This window comes from Mesoplodon bidens (assembly GCF_964165515.1).
Source record: "Mesoplodon bidens genome assembly, chromosome: 5".
NCBI classification, from domain to species: domain Eukaryota; kingdom Metazoa; phylum Chordata; class Mammalia; order Artiodactyla; family Ziphiidae; genus Mesoplodon; species Mesoplodon bidens.
In genome coordinates this window covers 72836356-72859936 of record NC_138161.1, presented here as the reverse complement: position 1 = coordinate 72859936, position 23581 = coordinate 72836356, and the positions used below count along the sequence as shown (strand labels likewise).

General features: G+C 39.7%; 1 protein-coding gene across 2 annotated transcripts in view; it reads right to left on the bottom strand.

The window, feature by feature from the left end:
- The window catches only part of PIK3R4 (phosphoinositide-3-kinase regulatory subunit 4), an 81390-nt gene extending 68120 nt beyond the window's left edge, over positions 1 to 13270 (bottom strand). The window contains exons 1-5 of one of the 2 annotated variants that reach the window (XM_081234669.1): positions 13045 to 13270; positions 12657 to 12783; positions 10938 to 11708; positions 2371 to 2504; positions 651 to 1233 (exon numbers count right to left, since the gene is read on the bottom strand). In XM_081234669.1, the coding sequence (XP_081090795.1) occupies positions 651 to 1233; positions 2371 to 2504; positions 10938 to 11670 (1450 nt within the window). In that variant the 5' untranslated portion in view covers positions 11671 to 11708; positions 12657 to 12783; positions 13045 to 13270. Of the gene's footprint in view, positions 1 to 650; positions 1234 to 2370; positions 2505 to 10937; positions 11709 to 12656; positions 13011 to 13044 lie in introns of those variants that run through there. The other variant, XM_081234670.1, reaches the window with a different exon arrangement.
- Positions 13271 to 23581: the final 10311 nt, after the last annotated feature.

Below are 23581 nucleotides of genomic sequence, written 5' to 3'. Positions count from 1 at the left end.
CACATACTTGTGAACATTAGTTTTACTCCAAATTAAATATAATACTCCCAGGGCTTCCCTGGTGGTGCAGTGGTTGAGAATCTGCCTGCCACTGCAGGGGACACGGGTTCGAGCCCTGGTGTGGGAAGATCCCACATGCCGCGGAGCAACTAGGCCCCATGAGCCACAACTACTGAGCCTGCGCATCTGGAGCCTGTGCTCCGCAACAAGAGAGGCCGCGATAGTGAGAGGCCCGCACACCGTGATGAAGAGTGGCCCCCACTTGCCGCAATTGGAGAAAGCCCTTGCACAGAAACGAAGACCCAACACAGTCATAAATAAATAAATAAAATTTAAAAAACAAAACAACTGCCGCTCTGCTTCCCAAGCTTTGGACTGAAAAAAAATAATAGTAATACTCCCAGTAAAATCTTAAGATTCTGGTATTATATATTTTTCACTTAATAATTCTGATAACCTCAAAAATAAGGATACACACAAAGCTTGAGTTCCAGGAACAGATTGGCTATAAATATTATTAAAATGTACACAAATAGTTCAAGGACCAAAGTTCACTCTTGGAATTCCCAAAGATATCAGAGAAACAAGAGGTATTATAGTCACTAACTTCAAAAATATGAGTGGTTATTACTTGGACAATAAGCTCTTACCAGCATAGGCTAGTCTAACAATAGTAGCATCATCCTGGGCTAAGTGGGCTATGCCTGGCAGAATATATTCCGGGTAGATGTTAACATCATTGCGAGGAACCTCTTTGACAAGAGCAAGAACTTTGGTCAACGTCCTCAAGGCTTCAGCCCTCACTCTAGGAACAGAGTCACTGCTGAAATGCAAAAGATATGGAGTAATACGATCCAAAAGAATTTCTACACTTAGTCTTGGGGCCAAATGGAGAATAAGTTCCAGAGCAGCAAGCTTGGAATCACAATATTTAAGGGTCTGTAGGCAGGATGTTATAACTGACACCAAGATAACCAGCCCATTTTCCTTAGGCTCTCCTTCTGCTTTCTCTGGCAGATCATGTCCACAGAGATTGTGGATAATGTTGCCCAAATCCTTCCTTATAACCAGAATACGCTCATCTGCAGAAAGAAATGTTTCCTTGGCAAACTGGGCCATGTAGGGCTGAAGGAAAGTGTAAAATATTTCAGGAAAGGCATTGCCACGCTGCTGCTTTAAGTAATCTTCTGCCTCTAAACGTTTATCTGGTTCGCGGTGAATCATCTGAGTCACCTATACCAAGGCAAGAAAGGGAGTAAAAAATAGATTTGAGAACAGCAAATTCAATCAGATGAAAGCTACAACGGCAACTTAACACATGATTTAAAGGATATTTGAGGTAATTCTGACTCTTTCTAATCTTTATCTTTCAAACTACTTTCAGAACCTGACTACTGAGTAATATGTGACTCTACTATCATCCTATGAAGCAACAAGAAATCACGTATTAACATAGTCCAGATGGGCCAGACACATAAAGAGGATTAGCCTTAAAAATTAGTCAAATTCACTCCTTTCACAGTTAAGAAAAGGTAGGCCCAAATTCATAAAGTTACTTAGCCAACACAACATGATAATGAGTGCCACACCTAGGACAGCCAGGTATGCCAACTCCTAATCCAGTGTACTGTTCACTGAACGTGAGCTACATTGGCTTCCTCTGGAGCATCTTATTTCTTAATATTTGCCATTTGTAAGAGAAATCAAAATGCATGTTTCCCTACCTTACTAAAGAATATTTTAAATATACATAACCTTTCCGTGGCTCAGAGTCATCATCATATGCATCACTTACTGTATTGATTGACTTAGAAAAGATCCCCTCCAACAGTACTGTGGATATATGGCTTACATGACCTCCCAAAGAATTCCTCACATCTGTTCTGCTATACTAATGTGTGATTCTACAGTTCCCCTTCCAGACCTGCCCTCAGGGTCAAGGGAGGTACACAAAGCTAGTTGCTTTTATATGAAATGCCCCTATACTGCTGTATTACGTTCAAGTTGCTGTTTCCTGTCTCCTCATTTTAGATATTTATCCTCTTCATTTCTTACTAGCAAGCTCTATCCTGGACAATCTCTAACCCCCAAACACCTCCTTACTTCCTTCCAAATCTGTCCAAAGCAGAGCTAAAGATTATAATGGAAAGATGCGTGCGTGTGTGCATGTGTTTGTGTGTGTGTGTGTGTAATATATAGTCAAATGAGCTCTGTGCCTAAGAAGGGGGAAAAAATTGTACACTTCTGCCTAACAAAGTAAAAATAATAGGCTGGTGTATGAGTCTATGGGGTTTTACTGCTTGTCCCAAATTCAGAACATTCCAGAGAACTGACTAATGCAAAAGTGAGAAATATTTGTAGCATAGTTACCAATTCTCTGATACTGCAATCTTCAATTTTATTCAGCACCTGTTCAGGGAAAAACTGTCCATTTCTGTAAGCCAAAAGTTGAGAGAGATCAAATAGTGGCACACCTTCTGTAAAAAGCTCAGCTATCACGCAACCTGGAAAATAGCAGATATAATTCCATTAAAAATGAAATGCAAGATATTAATACAGATCAAGAATTCAGAGAATTCATAAAACTCAAGATGCAAAACTCAAAGTAAACCGAATTAAAATGTTTAATGCAACATACAACTACAATCCAGCAAGACAGGAAAAATGTCTATTGCCTAATCATCAGTTTCTAAAAGTATGAAGTCAAAAAAGGCCTATTTAATTTTTCTCCTTCTTAAAAAAAATTAAATCAAATAAAATTACTACCTGGTTCTGTAACTGAAAACAAATATATTACACGTTATATATACACATACATTCAGAGATACAAAGATAGATTAAAAGCCATAAGAAAGTGTTCTTTTAAAATATGAATTTATAGATATTACGTTTATAAGAAACTACTGAGAAGTAACATCTGACAACTCATTTATTCATCATTAAACAAAAAGTTATCAGGTGTTTACCACACACTAGACTCAGTGCATAAAACAGATAAAAACTCTGCCCTCATGAAGCGTTCATTCTAGGAAGAAAGAAATAAAGTAAACCAGGGAACAGACACACTTATAAAATGAGAAGTGCTAAGAACTGTGGCTGTAAGATTAGAGAGGGAAAGAGAGATACCTTTCATTTTGCACTTACATAATCTTCAAACAAAGAATAAATAAAGCAACTACATTCCCAAAAAGACAAAGCAGTTTCACTGAATCAGTATATGACATGCATTTAAAAAATCTTAAGGAGATCCTTAAACAAACTTAGTCACAGCCTTTGCATGTGTTGGTCCCTCTGCCTGGAATACTATACCCCCAAGTACCCTCATGGCTTACACCTAAACTTCCTTTAGACCTTGAATCAAATGTCATCTTAGCAGTAAGGCATTTCTTGACTGCCCAGTTTAAAATTCCAAGCCCCCACACTACAACTACCCCACACTCGTTATCTAACACATTCCCCTTCCCCTTTCCCTGCTGTTTTTCCCCACATCACCAAATGCCACATTATATATTTTATGTATTTATTTCTTTATTGTCCATATACCCACTAGAATGCAGACTCCATAAGGGATTTTTGTCTATTTTGTTCACTGAAAAATCTCCACCAACTAAGACAGCTCCTGATACATAATAAACACTCAATAAATTTCTTAATTTCTATCCATACAGTGTCAAGTTTTAGAATAAAAAACTAAAATAGCTATTAAGAACACCTTAAGCAAGAAGGAAATAGAAGAACTGAACAATACTATAAACCAGATCTAACAGACATCAAAGGAACACGCCATCTAACAAGAGAATACAAAACTCTTCTCAAGTACATGTGGAACACTCTCCAGATGAAACTATATGCTAGACCATAAAACAAGCTTCAATGAATTTAAAAGGACTGAAATCATACAAATTACATCCTTCAAACCACAATGGAATGAAAAAAATCAGTAACAGAAGAAAATCTGAAAAATTAACAAATATGTAGAAATTAAACAACACACTCATAAATAACCAACGATCAAAGGAAAATTAGAAAATACTTTGAGATGAATGGAAACAAAAGCAACATACAAAAATGTATGGGATGCAACTAAAGCAGCATTTAGAGAAAATGTATAACTATAAACACCTATTTTATAAGAGCTCAAAACAATAACCAAAGGCTTCCCTGGTGGTGCAGTGGTTGAGAATCTGCCTGCCAATGCAGGAGACACAGGTTCGAACCCTGGCCTGGGAAGATCCCACAATGCCACGGAGCAACTAAGCCTGTGCGCCACAACTACTGAGTCTGTGCTCTAGAGCCCGCAAGCCACAACTAGAACCCGTGTGCTACAACTACTGAAGCCCGCACGCCTAGAGCCCGTGCTCCACAAGAGAAGCCACCACAATGAGAAGCCCACGCATCACAACAAAGAGTAGCCCCCGCTCACCGCAATTAGAGAAAGACTGTGCAAAGCAATGAAGACCCAACGCAGCCAAAAATAAATAAATAAATTTATTTTTTTTAAAAAACAACAATAATCTTAACCTTAAGAAGCAAACTAAAACCAAAGCAAAAAGAAAGAAAGGAACAATAGATATTAGGGTGAAATTTTATGAAATAGAGAATAAAATACAATAGAGAACATCAACAAAACCAAAAGTTGGTGCTTTTTTTTTTTTTTTTTTTTTTTTTGCGGTATGTGGGCCTCTCACTGTTGTGGCCTCTCCCGTTGCAGAGCACAGGCTCCAGACGCGCAGACTCAGCGGCCATGGCTCACGGGCCCAGCCGCTCCGCGGCATATGGGATCTTCCCGGACTGGGGCACGAACCCGTGTCCCCTGTATCGGCAGGTGGGCTCTCAACCACTGCACCACCAGGGAAGCCCAAAGTTGGTGCTTTGAAAAGCTCAACAGAATTGACAAGCTTTTCTAAGAAGAGAGATGACTCAAACTATGAAAATCAGGTATGAAAAAGGGGACATTACTACCAACCTCACAGAAATGAAAAGAATTAATAAGGGAATACTTTAAACAAATGTATGCCAAAAAACAGATAAACTAAATGAAATGGAAAGATTCCTAGAAAGATAAAGATTACCAAAGGTGACTTAAAAAGAAAGAAAATCTGAATAGACCTTTTAAAGAGGCTGAATTAGTAATGAAAAACTTCTCACAAAGAAAAACCTAAGCCAACATGGCTTAACAGGTGAATTCTGTCAAACATTAAAATAATTAACACCCATCCTTGCCAAATTCCAAAAACAGAAGAGGAGGAACACCTCCCAAGTCATTCTATGAGGCCAGTATTACCCTAGTAGCAAACCAGACAAAGACATCACAAGTAAAGCAAACTACAGACCAATCCCTGAATACAGATAAATATAAATCCCTGAATATAGATAAAAATCCTCCAAAAAATATTAGCAAACTGCGTGCAGGAATTAAAGAGTCCATACCAATAATAATAAATAAATGAGGGGAAAGACAGGACACTTGAGAACACAAGAATGCTGAGGGCCTACTGGTAAATGTGGAGGTAGTGCTGGAGTTGGAAGATCATCATTTTGCAACCATCATAGTAAAGATCGCATCAGGCAAGAATGATCAACAGACACCAAATCAAAGAGGAAACTGTGATGACTGGCAGGTTATTTGCATGGTCTTAAAGTTTCTTCCCACAGGTTGCTTATTAGTTGCAAGGGATTAAAAAAAAAAAAACAAAAAGTAACTACAGAGGGGAGAAATTGGGCATGAACTTGACCACGTGATCAAAATTAACATCACCAACAGACACCATTTGCCTCCAGATACGATACTGTGAAGACATCACCACCTACACAGTATTCCTACTGAGAATGAATAACCTGAATCTAATCACAAGGAAACAGAGGATACATACAAAATGAGGACCATTCTATTGAAAAAGAAAGAGGTGAGGTCGAGCGCGTACACACAGTGCAGGTAAAAGCTGGTGAAAACTAAATAAGGTGTAAGTCTAGTTAACAGTAATGCACCAATGTCAACTCCTGATTCTGATACGGTACTACAGACATATAAGATGTCACTGGGGGTAGCTGTATGAAGGGTTCTTCATTATTTTTGCAACTTACTATGAGTCTACTACTTTAAATAAAGAGTATAAAAATAATTTTTATAAATTTAAGGGGAGAGGTATTCTTCAAAAAATGTCAATGTCATAATGACAAAGAAAGACTGTGAAAATGTTCCAGATTAAAGGAAGCTAAAGAGACATGACAACTAAATGCAATACCTGACCCTAGACTGAGTTGTGTCCTGGAGGAGGCAAAATGCTATAAAGGACGTTACTGGGTCAAATACAAAAATAGAATAAAAAGTGTAAATAATTGTATCAATGTTAAATTCACTGCAGTTGGTAACTGCAACATACAGTTACATAAGCTTTATGTAAGAGACTACTGGGGTCTTAGGAAATACTAAAGTACTTGGGGCAAAGGGCCGTGGAGGGGTGGGGAGTGGGGAGGAATGGTGGGGAGTGTGGGGTACGGAGTGCAGAGAAAAGGTATAAGTGATAAAGCAATTGGAACAAGACGTTAACAACAGGTGAATCTGGGTAAAGGATTTACGTAGGATCTATGTACTATTTTTATTTTTGCAAGTTTTTAAGTTTGAAATTATTTCCAAATACCATAAAAATAAAGAACATTTATTTACAACTAAATGGAGATTGTTTACAGACTGAACTACATCCCTCACCACCCCCCTAAATTCCTATGTTGAAGCCCTAACACCTTAGAATGTGACTATTTGGAGACAGAGCCTTTAAAGAGGTAATTAAGGTTAAATGAGGTCATAAAGATGGGGCCCTAATCCATTATGACTGGTGTCCTTAAAAGAGGAAGGAACACCAGGGGAAAAGTGGCCACCTGGAACTCAAGGAGCGAGGGCTCAAGAGAAATCAACCCTGCTGGCACCTTGATCTTGGACTTACAGGCTCTAAGGGAACTTTCCAGAACTGAGGGAAAATAAATTTTTGTTTAAGCTACCCAGTCTGGAGTATTTTGTCATGTCATCCCTAGTAAAGTAATACAGAGGTAAATACAGGCTATTTTTTTCTTGCAACTTTTTTTTTTTTTTTTTTGGGATGCATCACGCACCACGTGGGATCTTATTTCCCTGACCAGGGATAGAACCCATGCTCCCTGCAGTGGAAGCTCAGAGTCTTAACCATTGGACCACCAGGGAAGTCCCCTTTCTTGCAACTTTTAAAATGGTATTCTGGAAGAGGTGTTACGGGGTGGTATTTCTCTATAGAACAATTTGTTCAAGTTGCCTTTATCATCACTGAGTCCTTCTTTATCATTCAGATCTCAGATCAATGTCACCTTCAGGGGAGGCCTTCATTTTATCCACCAGACCTTGTCATCCACTTAGAAATCACAGCACTTCATCACAGCACTTACCACTAATCAAAATTAACTTTCTTACTTACTTACTTTTTTATTCTCTCTCCCTGCCCACACTTAGAATGCATGCTCCATGAGTGCAGAAACTCTATCAATATCGTTCACAGCTGCGTTCCCAACACCTACACAACAGTGCCTTACACATAATAGGCACTCAAATACTTGTCAAGTGAATGAATGAAAGATCGCCAGCAAACAAGGCTCCGCCCATATATATGACCAGAGACAGAGAATATATACACTTCTCCCAAACTAGCAGCCAGGAACCATGGATAGGCCTTAGGATGGGGAAAAGTAACATTCAAACCCAGAGAGCCTAACATTCAAACCCAAAGAGCCTAAATCAAATCTTAGGAGCAGTGGGAGGTGAACAGATCCCACCCACCTCTTTCAAAGAAATGAAAGAAATGAAATCTTCAGGCAAAACAATGTAGAGCTCTTTAGTCTGGAAAAACAAATGCTGAGTAAGAATTCTGTTGAACTTCACAAAACTATAATGACTATAATGCACACAGAAAGGATAAATATAAACTCTTCATCAATCCCTGAAATTTTAAAACTATAACAAACTTCCAGCTATAAAATAAATAAGTCATGGAGATGGAATGCAGAGCAAGGTGACTACAGTTGCTAAGAGGGTAGATTTCAAAAGTTCTCACCCACAAGAAAAAAAAAAATTTGTAACTACATATGGTGACAGATGTTAACTACACTTGTGGTGATCATCTCCCAACACATACAAATATCAAATCATTATGTTGTACACCTGAAACTAATGTTATATGTCAATTATACCTCAATTTTATTTTTAAAAAAGCTATAAGTGATCCGCTGAAGCTAGAAAGTGATCACATTTCTAAGCTGGAGGAGTTCTATTTACATAACAGTAAGTTTAAAAGGTAAAAATAGTTCAAGAAAAATTTAGATAAATTCACTGATCAGGTTGGGACTTTGATGGATTACATTTCTAATCTTGTTATATTTACAATGTGGAAGCTACCCCACCTCATCAAAAATACCCTCCCTCAGTATTACCTTGGGACACAGACTAGTGAGCTGAACAGACCAACAGAGAGAGGTACAATTCTGTGTAACAAAGCTCATTTGTTCCCCTAGATGAAATACATTTCTTCATTAATTATGTCACTTTTCCTAAATAATCTAAAATACAACTCAATTTATGTTTTCTTTGTAGGAAACCTACAGGTGGGAAAAAAATTAAAGCCAACCTTTGCAAAATTTACAAAAAATGGCAGTGATGCTAGAGTTCATATGGTATTCCTCAGGATACCATCCTCAGCCCACTTCTCCTCCAGAAGTTCATAGATAGCCTACAATCCATGACCAAGCTTCATGTGGTCTGTGTATGTAAAGTATATGAATGTATGGTACTTTTTTCCAAAGAAGGAGGTCACTGGTTTCATCAAAGTCTTTAAGGGGAGCCAAAAACACTTAAGAATCACTTCTGGACATATATACACTACCAAACGTAAAATAGATAGCTAGTGGGAAGCAGCCGAATAGCACAGGGAGATCAGCTCAGTGCTTTGTGACCATCTAGAGGGGTGGGATAGGGAGGGTGGGAGGGAGGGAGACGCAAGAGGGAAGAGATATGGGAACGTATGTATATGTATAACTGATTCACTTTGTTATAAAGCAGAAACTAACACACCATTGTGAAGCAATTATACTCCAATAAAGATGTTAAAAAAAAAAAAGATGCCACTGGGCCTCCCTGGTGGCGCAGTGGTTGAGAGTCCGCCTGCCGATGCAGGGGATACGGGTTCGTGCCCCGGTCTGGGAGGATCCCATATGCCGCGGAGCGGCTGGGCCCGTGAGCCGTGGCTGCTGGGCCTGCGCGTCCGGAGCCTGTGCTCCGCAACGGGAGAGGCCACAACAGTGAGAGGCCCGCATACCACAAAAAGAAAAAAAAAAAAAGATGCCACTGATTGTGAGATGCATCATCAATTTGTTAACAGTTTTTTTTTTCAGGAGAAAAAATAAACCCTACCTTCTTAAATGAGCACAGTGATTGTATGACTCATCCTCATTTCAGAAATGGTATAATAATAAAAGAATACTTCAAATGGTTAAAATTTTAAAAATTTTTTAAAAAAAGAATCAGGGCTTCCCTGGTGGCGCAATGGTTGAGAGTCCGCCTGCCGATGCAGGGGACATGGGTTCGTGCCCCGGTCTGGGAAAACCCCACATGCCGCGGAGTGGCTGGGCCCATGAGCCATGGTCGCTGAGCCTGTGCGTCCGGAGCCTGTGCTCCGCAACGGGAGAAGCCACAGCAGTGAGAGGCCCGCATACCACAAAAAAAAAAAAAAAAAAAAAGAATCACTTCTCCACAAACTCCCTGACTAGAAATGCATCCCCTTGGCTACAGTAACTACTACCTATTTCCTGATAACTACCAAATCTCCATCTCCACCCCACATCTCTATGTACCAAACCTTTGTAACAACTGCCTGTCACATATCTTCTCCTGCATATCCCCTGACACCTTCAACTCAACATCTAATACAGACCTCAGCATCTTCCCACCCACTATCTGTTCCTCCTCCTGTGTCTCCTAGCTCAGTGACTGGTATCACCATCCCCCTGGTTTCCCAAGCCGGGGGAACAGGAGTGTTCTTGATCCTCCAATCAATCACCAAATCCTAACAATTCTACCCACTAATTATCTCTGAAGCATTACTTTTCTCCACTCCTTCTCCAACTGTCACAACCTGAAGCCAGTCAGGACCATGTCTTACCTGAATTGTGGCAGCTGACTACTAACTTGTTTTCCTATCTCCTGCTACAGTCAGTGTTTTGTCTAAAACATGTATCTGATAATGTCCCTGTAGACTAGCATGGGCATACCAGACCCCTTCTGATCTGGGCCTTGCTTACCTCACACCCTACGTTCCAGATGTACTAAAGCACTTAAAGTCCCCTAATAAATCAATGCATCATGCTCTGGTCTTCAAGTCTTCATATAAACAACACCCTCTGCCTGAAACAAACTACCCTTCCCATAGCTAGCTCCCAATCACCTTTCAGGTCTCAGTTTAAATACCTTCCTTCCAATAGAGATGCCTTTCCTGATCCTGCCACTCTACCCATCACCACCACAGAGATTCATTTAAGTATCCATACGTTCCTGTAACAGCAGCCTAAGCTTATCACCACCACAGCAAACCACAGTGCACTGAAATGTCTTTTTTCAATATCATATCTATCTCCCCATTAAAGTGTAAGCACCCTGAAAAGAGAAACGTAATTACCCATCTATGTCTCTAGCACTTAAGACAGTGCCTGACATATACAGAAGAAAGAATTCAAATATTCCTTAAACATCTGAATGAGTAGACCACTCTTTGGATTTTCTAAGTACTGAAACACATCCAGTGACAGAATACTGCATCTATCTGAAAAGTGCAGGAGGATTTACCAAAAAAATTAATTTTCTATGTTCAAGAGTTAAAATAAATGCACACTCCCACCCTAGCAAAGTTGACCAACTCACATACCTGCTGAAAAGATATCCATTGCTCGCTTCAACTCTCCTCTTGTTCTCTGATTGCTATTTAAGTCTACAAGTGGAGTTGAAGGATCTCTCATATATTCTAACTCAGTGGCAAACAATCCACCATCAACAAAACGTTCAGGAGCAATATAACAAGTTCTCCTCCGTGAAGTGTCAAAAAAATAGTTGAAATCTGCTGGGTTGTCCTCTGGAAGATAAGTGGGTTTAAAACTGGCAAAATCAGTGAGAAGGACCCAATTCCAACTGGTGACCATCACATTCTCAGTCTTGATGTCCCCATGGCGGACTCCAGATTTGTGTGCTTGGTCCACAGCTGTGAGGATCTGGAAAGCGATCCAGCGCTTCTCAATGTTATTTAAGAACGGACGGGTGCTGATGCGATCGTAGAGGTTGTCTCGCACATACTGCCTGAAGAGCATGGCTGCCTTCTCAGATGCTTTTTCTGCTGCTTTCTGGAAAGGCAGGCAGTTCTGTGCAGAATGAAGCCTGATTTTCAGTTCCTCAAGCTCTTGTTTATAGCTGGTTAGAGGCAACGTGGGATCCTGAATTGCAAAGACCTTCACAACCACCAGGCCTTCTCGGTGTTTCGCTCGAGCAACTTTAAAGAACCGAGTACTCCCCAGACTCTTATCATATTCAAAGTCATGGATGTCTGAGAAATAACTCTCCACAGAAAGGATCTGGGAGGGAGCAATGCCGGCAAGCTGGTTTCCCATAATGGCAGCAAGCACCTCAGTAAGTTAGGATACAACACCTATTTTAAAAAAAAAAAAAAAAAAAAAGGAAGGAAGGAGAAAAGGAAAAAGAAACAAGCAATGAAACACCATTATTTGTGTGGCCTCTTCCTATAAGATAGATATACCATATTTCTCTTCCATCGAGAGCACTGTACTTAGCCTTCTGGGCAGCTTCTAAATTTCAGACATATTTATCTTAAAAGATCTTGTTATTTTATATTGTCCCTTCCAGGAGCTGACTTATATGTAAATAGGCCCCATCTCTATTAAGTTGAAAATGTTAGAATGTGTATTTTATGATATTTAAATTTAAAACTAAATGAGCCTTTACTAATGTGTTCAGTATTATGCTGGGGCTATAAGAGTTACAAAAGTACTATATGGGCTTCCCTAGTGGCGCAGTGGTTGAGAGTCCGCCTGCCGATGCAGGGGACACGGGTTCATGCCCCGGTCCGGGAAGATCCCACATGCTGCAGAGCGGCTGGGCCCGTGAGCCATGGCCGCTGAGCCAGTGCATCCGGAGCCTCTGCTCTGCAACGGGAGAGGCCACAACAGCGAGAGGCCGGCATACCAAAAAAAAAAAAAAAAAAAAAAAAGTACTATATGACACAGTCTTTGTCCAAGAAGAATCTTTAGTCTTGAATAGAAAACCCAAACACATAAAAAACTTAAATCTAACTAAGAATCGCTTGATACAAATAGGTCGGGCTAAAAAAAATCCAAACAATCAGCATATCCTGAGCCCGCCCAGCCTAATTCCAGTGTGCCTTCCCACTCAACTAACAGAAGACACAGAGTCGTTTGGTTTCCCATAACGACAAGGAAGAACCCCTGGTAGAGATGCTAAAGAAAAGTAAACCAAAATACCGACTTGCCAAACACAGCCCAGGATTCTCCTAGCTCAGATTTTGCAGGAAATGAAAACACACATGTACACACGACCGTGCACACGTGCAAATATTTACCCTGGGGGACTCTGGGAAGTGTCACAAGCCGATCGCTCGCTCACACGGAGGTCATGGCAGGTCACTTCAGGGTCTGGGCGGGGAAGGGAGTCTGCAGTCCGGCGAGTCTTCTCTACGAGGGGTCCTCCTTTAAAGAGGGGAGAAGGGGATACTGCAGGAGGACGCAGAGGAGTCCCAGTCTCCAGGACCCCGGCGGTCCGCGGGGGAGACGCGGGAAACTCTCGGGGCCGCAGCAGACACCGAGCCACGCTGAGGTGATCCCAGACCCCAGGGAGTCGCCCCGCCAGCCCCCTCCTCCGCCCCGCCTGCCACGCGTTCCCGGGCCTCGCCTTCCTCTAGCGCGGGCCTGGACCCTCTAGACCCTCTAACTCCTTGAGGACCTCCTCACCCGCGGGAGGTGGAACCCGGGAAACAGGTAGGCAGCGAGGTGCAGGGAAACCCCGCTTCTCCAGCGGCTGCAGACGCTGCGAACGCTGAACTCCCAGGAAAGCTCCCGGCTCTGACCCCACTTCCTGTCTCGGAGCGGAAGTGACGGTCCGAGGAGGAGCGCGAGTCCGGGGCTGGTTGCTAGGAAACAAGAGAGGGGAGTGGCCGAGCTCCCTGAGCCTGGGCGAAGAAAACGAGATTCCCTGACAGCAGTCTGTTCCCCGTCCAGGTCTTCTACCCAATCCCTAAACTCTGAGGCTTTCTGACATCCCCGAGGACCTGTTCAGATGCCCTTCACCCAAGTACACCAGAGCAGAGTCCTTTAAGAGGATTCACAGGCTTAGGAAAGTTAATATATCCCAAGTTGAATTTTTTAAGAGATTTATAGAGATATAATTTACATACTATAAAGTTCACCTGTTTGAAATACACAAATCAATGGATTTATATATTTTTTACAGCATTGTGCAATCATACCTATAATCTAACTTTAGAACATCTTCCTGACCCCCAAAATGAAACCCTGTAACTATTAGCAGTCACTCCCCATTCTGCCAATTGTTTCTCCCCATCCCAGCCCTAGGCAACCACTAATCTACTTTCTGTTTCTTGCCTATTCTGGACATTTTGTGTATATGGTATACAACATGTGGGTCTTTGTGACTGACTTCTTTCACTTCATGTGTTTTTGAGGATTATCCCTGTTGTAGCTTGTATTTCATTCCCTTTTATTGCCAAATATTCTATTGCACGAATATTTCACATTTTGTTTATCATTCACTAGTTGATAGACATTTGGGTTGTTTCCACTTTTTTGGTTATTACTAATAATGCTGCTATGGACATTCGTGCATAAGGCTTTTTGTGATCATATGTTTTCACTTCTCTTGAGTAAACACCTAGGAGTGGAAGTGAAACGGAGCAGGACCCTATGGTCCTTCCCAGCCATGTCCTCTGCCTGCCTTTTGTCTGTGGAAAAACTTTAGCCAAAGAATAAGTTTAATCAGAGAAGTGAGAAAATGCAGAAACAAAGGAAAACAGTTCAACAAGACTAAATAATAATAGTTTAGTCATTAAGCATAGTCAAGGACCTTTAGCTCCTCCTCAAGCACTATAGATAATATTCTGAGCCATATCCTATGAGCTGCCTTGTAGATGCTGAGACCCCCACCAGGTGGAAGAAGTTAACTACATGATGACCAGACTGTAGCCATGACTTAAGCTACCACAATTCCAAGAACTGGCCTCAAGGAACTGGGAACAAACCAACCCTAGAACTGAAGATTAATTGTACCTAAAGCAATCAAGATGACGCTGGTCAGACCACCACATGACCAATTTCAAGGTGACTGTCAGAGCTGACAGTGCTGTTTCTGCATGTAGCCCCCTCCTTCTGTCTATAAAAGCTCTTGCCCCCTGACTGTCATGGCAGGAGTCGGCCTTTGGACAGAAGTTCGCCCTCCCCCCCAGTTGCTGGCATCCAAAATAAAGCAAACTTTCCTTTCCACCAATATTGGCTTTTGAGTGGAGAGCAGCCAGACTCCACTTTCAGTTACAGAAGTGTGTAGTCACATGGTAACTCTGTTTAACGTATTGAGAAACTGCCAAACTGTTTGCCAAAGTTGTTGCATCATTTTACATTTCTACCAGCAATGTATAAAGGTTTCAATATCTCTACATCTTCACTGACACATGTTATTATTTATCTTTTTTATTATGGCCATCCTATTTGGTGTGAAGTAGTATCTCATGTGGGTTTTATTTGCAATTTCTTAATAACTAATGATGTTGAGTATCTTTTCACGTGCTTACTGGCCATTCTTATATCTTCTTTGAAGTAACGTCTATTCAAACCCTTTGCCCATTTTTTTAATCCTGTTGTCTTTTTATTATTGAGTTTTAAGATTTATTTATATATTATGGATACAAGCCCCTTATCAGATTTGCAAATAGTTTTTCTCTATGCTGTGTTTTCCTTTTATATTGGTGTCCTTTGAAGCACAAAATGTTTTAATCCAGAGCTGAATTTTTTTTATTATCCCAGCAACTTCCTCTCCTCCATTCTTCCCCATTTCAGTAGGCAGCACTACTATCCACTGGGTTCCTCAAACTACAGATTTGGAAGTCCTTAGATCATCCTTGACATTTTTCTACTCTTTCCTTCTTTCACCCACCCCATTCAATAATCACCTGTTCTTGTTGATTCCACCTCCAAAATATGCTTTGAAGCCACCCACTGCCACCTCTCCAGGGCCTAAGCCAAACCACCATTATTCTTATGATGTCTGGATTTTGAAATCTACTGCTCAGAAAAGGCATTCTGCACCTACAATATTATTTTTTATACTCCTTCCATGATTTCTTCTGGGTCTTTTTGTATTTTTAAATTTCTGAAGTATGGATCCAACTTTATTTTTCCTCTAGAGGGATACTGTAATATCAAAACATGTTAACAAGTAATCCATTTTTCCTCCAGTTATTTGAAATGACATATTTACCATATACAAATTTCCTATATATAGTGAGTCTTCTGATGAACTCTCTCTTCTGTCCATTGAGTTGCCATTTAATTCATCTGGGAGTACTGTTTTAATCACTACAAAATTGTATCAACATCTAACATGGCTACTATTCCAGTAATCTTTTTTAGAATACAGCTACAGTTACAAGATATCTATGCTCACATCCTTCCAGATTCTCCCCCTTGTTTTTAGACTAAATTTAGAAATCCTTTGTTTGGCCTGCAAGACCCTGCATGATCTGACCCCTGCCCACCCTGACAAAATCTGCTCATCTTTCAGGTTCCAGATTAAGTGCCAACACTTCAGGAAGGCCTTCCCTGAAACCGCTCCCTGCCCATTATATAATAATCTCATGGACCCTAAACTTTTTCTTCATAGCACTTATCATTGAAATCATTTCATTTTAGAGGGTAACTACGTGCTTAATGTCTGTTTTCCCACCGGACCATAAACTCCATGAGGACAGTGATTTTGTAATTCTTATTCACCAGGATATTTTCAACACCTAGGACAGTATCTGACACATGGTAGGCATTCAGTAGAATCCCTGTTGAATAAATAGATGTGGCCTTGTCATATATGTTACCATTAAAGACAAGATCATGAGTCCCAGGATGAGGAAGTTCTAAAATACATATGAGAATTAGTACAAATATTACTCAGCCATTAAGCAAAAGAAATAATGCCATTTGCAGCAAGATGGATGGACCTAGAGAATATTATACTAAGTGAAGTAAGACAGACAAAGACAAATATCATATGATACCACTTATATGTGGTATCTAAAAAAATGATACAAATGAACTTATTTACAAAACAGAAACAGGCTCAAAGACATAGAAAACAAACTTATTGTTACCAAAGGGGAAAGGGGGGAGGGATAAATTAAGAGTTTGGGATTAACAGATACACACTAGTATATATAAAATAGATAAACAACAAGGACCAACTGTATAGCATAGGGAACTATACTTCATATCTTGTAATAACCTATAATGGAAAATAATATATATGTATACATATACACATATATATGTCTGAATCACTTTGCTGTACACCTGAAACTAACATTGTAAATCAACTATACTTCAATAAAAAAACAAATAAATAAAAGAATTAGCACACACATACAGTTATTTAGCAGTTAGTATTTTAAGATTATGTTTACATTTCAGACTCTGATTACCATGTATGTAAGTGCTTTAAACATCTCTCCAATAGAGAAGTCATGGTGTAAAAATGTGATAAATCTGTCTCAGTTTAGAGTACTACTGCATTTTCTCCACATCTATTTTTTCCCCACCACTACATTTTGTGAAATAACTCATGAAATATTTTTTAATGCTTTCTGTACTCGCCTCTTGGTTTTCTTTCCTTTCTTTTCTTTTCTTGTGTTTATAAATAGCAATCATGTCTACCTGTGGAGATTTTTTTATGTTCTTTTTTTTGTGTGTGTGATACGCGGGCCTCTCACTGCTGTGGCCTCTCCTGTTGTGGAGCACAGGCTCCAGACGCGCAGGCTCAGCGGCCATGGCTCACGGGCCCAGCCGCTCCGCGGCATGTGGGATCTTCCCGGACCCGGGCACGAATCCGTGTCCCCTGCATCGGCAGGCGGACTCTCAACCACTGCTCCACCAGGGAAGCCCAGTGGAGATTTTTTAAAAAGAATCTCACCTAGTGTTTTTCAGAGTAAATTAAAAAATAAAATTTCCTTGCCACTGACAGAGTAATAAGAAGAAACAACCAGCAAACACTCCTCTATTCTCTGGCCAACAGCCTCTCAGCTGCATTGTGGCAGTGACAGAAAAAAATTAATGTTTCCGGAAAGTAGCTGTACCATAGAAACTATACTTTCCACCCCATTCCACCCCTTGAATATAAGTGGGGCCATTTGACTAGCTCTCACTATGAAGTACAAGTGGAAATTATGTGTTTCACTTCTAGGTCAAGGCAGTTAGGGGAATGAACTTCACTCTCTCCTTCCCTTCAGCCTAGATGCAGGGGATTTCAAGGCTGTAGGTAATGCCAGAGCCACAAAATGGAAGAAGCCTGTGTCCCTGAATTACTGTCTGATGAAAGACCACCTGTTAAACACCAGCACCCATATAGGGCCTTTACATAAGCAAAAGCAAACATCCATGAGTTAAGCCAGTGAAATGCTGATGTTTATTTGCTACGGACATTAGCCTTACCTTAACACACACTTCATCATCGTCCTGACCTCTCCTCATTCCTCCCTCCCCCCAGCTGCTTTTGCCTCACTTCCAATCCCGGGAGGTGTCCACGTGGACTCTCTGCAAGGCTTGCATCCTAAGGGAAAGGAGTAAAGAGAATCCCTAATGTAAACAACACCCTGCAGTTAATAGTACGTCTTTTCCTTTTTTTTTTTTTGTAGATGATTGCAAGATGATAGATGTAAAAGGAATTGGAAATTACCAATTTGTAACCTGCAGTATAACAACTGGTTCCCACAAGGATCATCAATGGATTCTAAAATCATTGGGTGAAAGGCTGTGGGGCAAGAAGATAGACTCATGGTGCCCAAAGAATACCTACAGTTTACCTTCTACATTAGAAAGGGGGAGAAATAAATCTTTTATAGTGGAAAACTCTGGCAGTAAACCCTTTATCCACATGTTCAAATGTAACATGACTAATAGTACACAGTATCACCCAATAAAGCATTCTTACCAAGAATCTTTAACCTGAATCTAATCAAGCCCCTAGACCTCACTGTCCAATATGGTAGACACTAGCCACATCTGACACATTTGAAATGTGACTACTCCAAATTGAGATGTGCTCTAAGGGTGAAAAACACACAGCCTTTAAAGAACTTAATACCAAAAAAATGTTTAAACTCTCACTGATACCTTTTCAATATTTATTATACATTGAAATCATATTTTAGAAATAATAGGTTAAATAAATATCTTGTATATCTTATTAAAATTAATTTAATTTTCTTTTACTTTTTAAAATGTGTATACCAGATCATTCTAAATTACATATGTGGTTCAGGCTATATTTTTATTAGAAAGCCCTGCTCTAGCCTTAACTTCCAGACTATAAAAAAATAAAATAGAGGGATAATTTAAGCCATATCATCAGGAAACAATCTTATGAACCTAGAAAATTGAACGTTAGCCTGGATTCTTCAAAAAAAAAAGTGGAGAAACTTTTCTAGACCAAAAGACTCTAAACTTACATAAAATTCAAATGCAATGTGTGAAGCTCAACCTGATTCAGGGTTAGAAATAGCCATAAAAGGCATTTGGTGCAAAGTTGGGGAAATCTGAATATGGACTGAATATTTCAGATAGAAAGAAGTAACCAAAATGTTTCTCAAACTGCTAATTATTTCATTTTGCTATCACTTTCTGGGTCTTATTTAAAAACACCTAAGCTGTCTGACCTAGAGCTGCATCCCTTCATGCACTAAGGGACTGGCAGACAGAGTCCAGAAAACTGGACTCCTTTGAATATGGAATTAGGTGAAACTTTGCTCTTGAATAGATGGGAATGCAAGAGCGAAAGAAAGTTTTTAAAAGAGGATGAGAGTTGTCAAAAAAATAAAATGATTTTAATGATAATAAGTGCTATGAAGAAAACGTACAAGGGTCTGTTGAGGATATATAGCAGGGGGAGGGTAGCATTCAGGGAAGACATTCCTGAAGGGTTGGCACTTCATCTGGGAATTGGAAGATGAGCAGTTGGCTACTTAAAGAGTAGGGGAAAGTGTTGTAAGCAGAGGAAAGAGTAAAAGTGAAGCCTGTTGATGGGAGAATTTTGAACCAAGGAACCAAGAGAAGTCTGGTGTAGGGGGTGGGGAGCGACTGTGAGTGGACCCAGCTACGGTGCGAGGTGGGCACACAGAATCCACTCCTCAGAGCCATCCCTCTACTCCAGCACTGTTCTTCCACTTCTGCTCCTCCACCAACTCTCTTCCACAAAGGATCTGGAGTGACTCTACAAAGTTAAATCAGACAGTGAGAACAGAAACAATATATATTCATTTAAAAGAACAAAGAAGGGTTTCTCTGGTGGCATAGTGGTTAGGAATCCACCTGCCAATGCAGGGGACAAGGGTTCGAGCCCTGGTCCGGGAAGATCCCACATGCCACAGAGCCACTAAGCTTGTTTGCCACAGCTGCTGAGCCTGTGCTGTAGAGCTCGTGAGCCACAACTACTGAGGCTGCGTGCCACAACTACTGAAGCCCGCATGCCTAGAGCCCGTGCTCCAAAACAAGAGAAACCACCACAATGAGAAGCCTGCGCGCCACAACAAAGTGTGGCCCCCGCTCGCGGCAGCTAGAGAAAGCCCATGCACAGCAATGAAGACCCAACACAGCCAAAAGTAAATAAATAAATAAATAAAAGAACAAAGAACTAGTACTTAGAATCAGTGAATTGAACTGCAGATGAATTTCAATTGAGCTTTGAAATTGTGGCAACTAATCCCTAGAGTTAAATTTGTGGTTTACACATCTCACATTGTCCAGGAAAGGGAAATAAACTAATTAATAGGGAAAGAAAACTTTTCCCTAGACCAGCTTCAGGATGGGATTTTTCCTTTGAATCTTTATAGAAAAGACATTGGTTAACATGTTAAATAAGCATCAGAAGCAAAGATTTCCTATAGAGTTAGGTAAATGATTCAGTAAATATGGTGCCTACCACTTGGGACCTATTCAATAATATGCTTATAGCATCTTCTGTTTTTCTAGGTACTTGATCTCCATCTAAACTCCCTCTCCTGAAATGCAAATCAAAACTACAATGAAGTACCACCTCACACCAGTCAGAATGGCCATCAACAAAAAGTCTACAAATAACAAATGCTGGTGAGGATGTGGAGAAAAGGGAACCCTCTTGTACTGTTGGTGGGAATGTAAATTGGTGCAGCCACTATAGAGAAGTATGTAGTATGGAGGTTTCTCAAAAAATTAAAAATAGAGTTGCCATATGATCCAGCAACCCCACTCCTAGGCATATATCCAGACAAAACTATAATTTGAAAAGATACATGCACCCCTATATTCATAGTAGCACGATTTACAATAGCCAAGACATGGAAGCAACCTAAATGTCCATCAACAGATGAATGGATAAAGATGTGGTACATATATACAATGGAATACTGCTCAGCCATAAAAAAGAAATCTTGCCATTTGCAACAACATGGATGGACCTAGAGATCATCATACTAAGTGAAGTAAGTCAGAAAGAGAAAGACAAATACCATATGATATCACATGTGGAATCTAAAATAAGTCACAAACGAACTTCTCTATGAAACAGAAGCAGACTCACAGATATAGAAAACAAGGGTGCCAAGGGTAGGGGTAGGTGGATGAGGGATGGAGTGGGAGTTTAGGATTAGTAGACTCAAACTACTATATACAGAATGGGTAAACACCAAGGTTCTACTGTATAGCATAGGGAACTATACTCAATATTTTGTAATAAACCATAATGGAAAATAAAAAAATGAAAAACAGACTTCTTCATGTACCACAATGTTCATTGCAGCTCTATTTACAATAGCCAGGACATGGAAGCAACCTAAGTGTCCATCAACAGATGAATGGATAAAGAAGATATGGCACATATATACAATGGAATATTACTCAGCCATAAAAAGAAAAGAAATTGAGTTATTTGTAGTGAGGTGGATGAACTTAGAGTCTGTCATACAGAGTGAAGTAAGTCAGAAAGAGAAAGACAAATACCATATGCTAACACATATATATGGAATCTAAAAAAAATAGTTATGAAGAACCTAGGGGCAGGACAGGAATAAAGACGCAGATGTAGAGAATGGACCTGAGGACACAGGGAGGACAAAGGGTAAGCTGGGATGAAGTGAGAGAGTGGCATGGACTATATACACTACCAAATGTAAAATAGATAGCTAGTGGGAAGCAGCCACACAGCACAGGGAGATCAGCTCGGTGCTTTGTGACCACCTGGAGGGATGGGATAGGGAGGGTGGGAGGGAGACACAAGAGGGAAGGGATATGGGGAAGTATGTATATGTATAACTGATTCACTTTGTTATAAAGCAGAAACTAACACACCATTGTAAAGCAACTATACTCCAATTAAGATGTTTAAAAAAAAAAGAAATAGACGACTTCTCTCAAGTTATTTGGCTTCAAACATCATCAGTATGCTGACAATAATTTCTTTTTCTCTCAAACCCTTACCCAGCCCCAGAGCTCCTGTATCCAATGTCTATTTGACCTTTATACTTAAGCATGTAATAATAAACTTAAAAGTTACCCCTTGTACAGGGCTTAAATTGTGCCAGATATTAATCCATTTCAACTGTGCACACATTCCATGAAGTAGATTAACTCCACATCCCCATTTTTCAGATGATAAAATGGAGGCACAGAGAGATTAATACCTTACATAAGATCAAATTCTTAGTAAGTCAAAAGTAGTAAATGAGAAACAAAGACCTTGATACGCTAGACAAAAATATGTGCTAGTTTTTTTGAGTGAGGGCAATATCTGGCTAGGCAGTAGGTTTATCGAGGGTCTGTTCATTAGTGATTATTTTTTATGACCATTGTTTTCATGTTCAGCTTTGTAGCTCTGGGCATTCGATAATAAATACATGAGAAATGAAGATTCTCTGAAGTAACTTTATCACATAATATTTTGGATTAAATGAGATAATACTAATATATATTAGGATTCTGACATATCTTAAATGTTCAAAAGTGTGAGAGTGTGTGTGCATCCATTTGAAAGGATATATACCAATGTTAATAGAGATTATCTCTCATTGATTTATATTTTTAAAAGTTAACATTTTATTTTATTTTTTTAATGAAAATATAGTTGATTTACAAAGTTGTGTTAGTTTCCAATGTACTGCAAATTAGTGATTCAGTTATACATATATATATTCTTTTTCATAAAAGTTAACATTTTAAATGCCAATTTTCTACATGTATTACTCATTTTTCTTATTCATAGTTAATATGTTTTATTATAAAAAAGTGAGACAATATAAAAGGGAGAAGATGCATAATTCTGTCAATATTTTAGTGTGTGTCTATTCTTCCACATTATTTTGAATGCTTATTCGTTCAAGTTTGTTTTTCACAAAAATAGGATTATACGGTGTATACTAATTGATCGATGAAAAATCCATGCCGTTTTGGAAGCTGCAATGTATATGTATATAGGTTATAATCAGATGGATGAGTTTATGAGTGAAAAGAAGGCCCGATATATCTATACATTCTATTGGTCAATGTTTTCAGGAATATTTGACCAAGGTAAAGTGTCATTTTTGTATTAATTTTCGACGCTGCGGGTTCATCCAACATCTAGTCCCAACCAACTTCTCCCTTGCTGCCTCTACTATAGAGGCTGTGAAAGCTGAATACTGTTTTTTTCCAGTCTCCTTTACAATAGGAATGGCCTTGATGTGTTTTGCCCATTGAGATGTAAGGAGAAATCTGTTGGCACTACCTTTTTCCCTTTGACCTTCTTCCAGCCCTGATCACAGATTGTCCAGAGCTGCAATAGTCATAATGTGACCACAGTTTAAGACCATGAGAAAAAAGAAAAGAGAATCACAGAAATTCTGGCCCTGATAATGGTCAAGCCTCTGAACCAATGTCAACATCCCCAGTCTCCAAATTTCTCATTACAGGAACAAAATAAGCATTTGTTTAAGCCACTGTTGGTTGGATTTTCTACTACTTTTAACCAAATAGCTCCCTTAACTGATAAATTACTGTAAAAAGTTAACAAATTTATCTTACTCTAGAACTTTTACAGTCACTTAATTCCAGGGGACATCACTGTTCAGAGTTTGCCATTATACTGGAGCTGGCTTTTATATTATAGTCTGACCTTTACAGGTCTCTTGTTTATAGCAAGTAGGGATGCCCATGTGGCTTGAAAAATAAAACTAAACCCATGGCCTTTAGTTCATGTGTTTCTAGCAGCTGA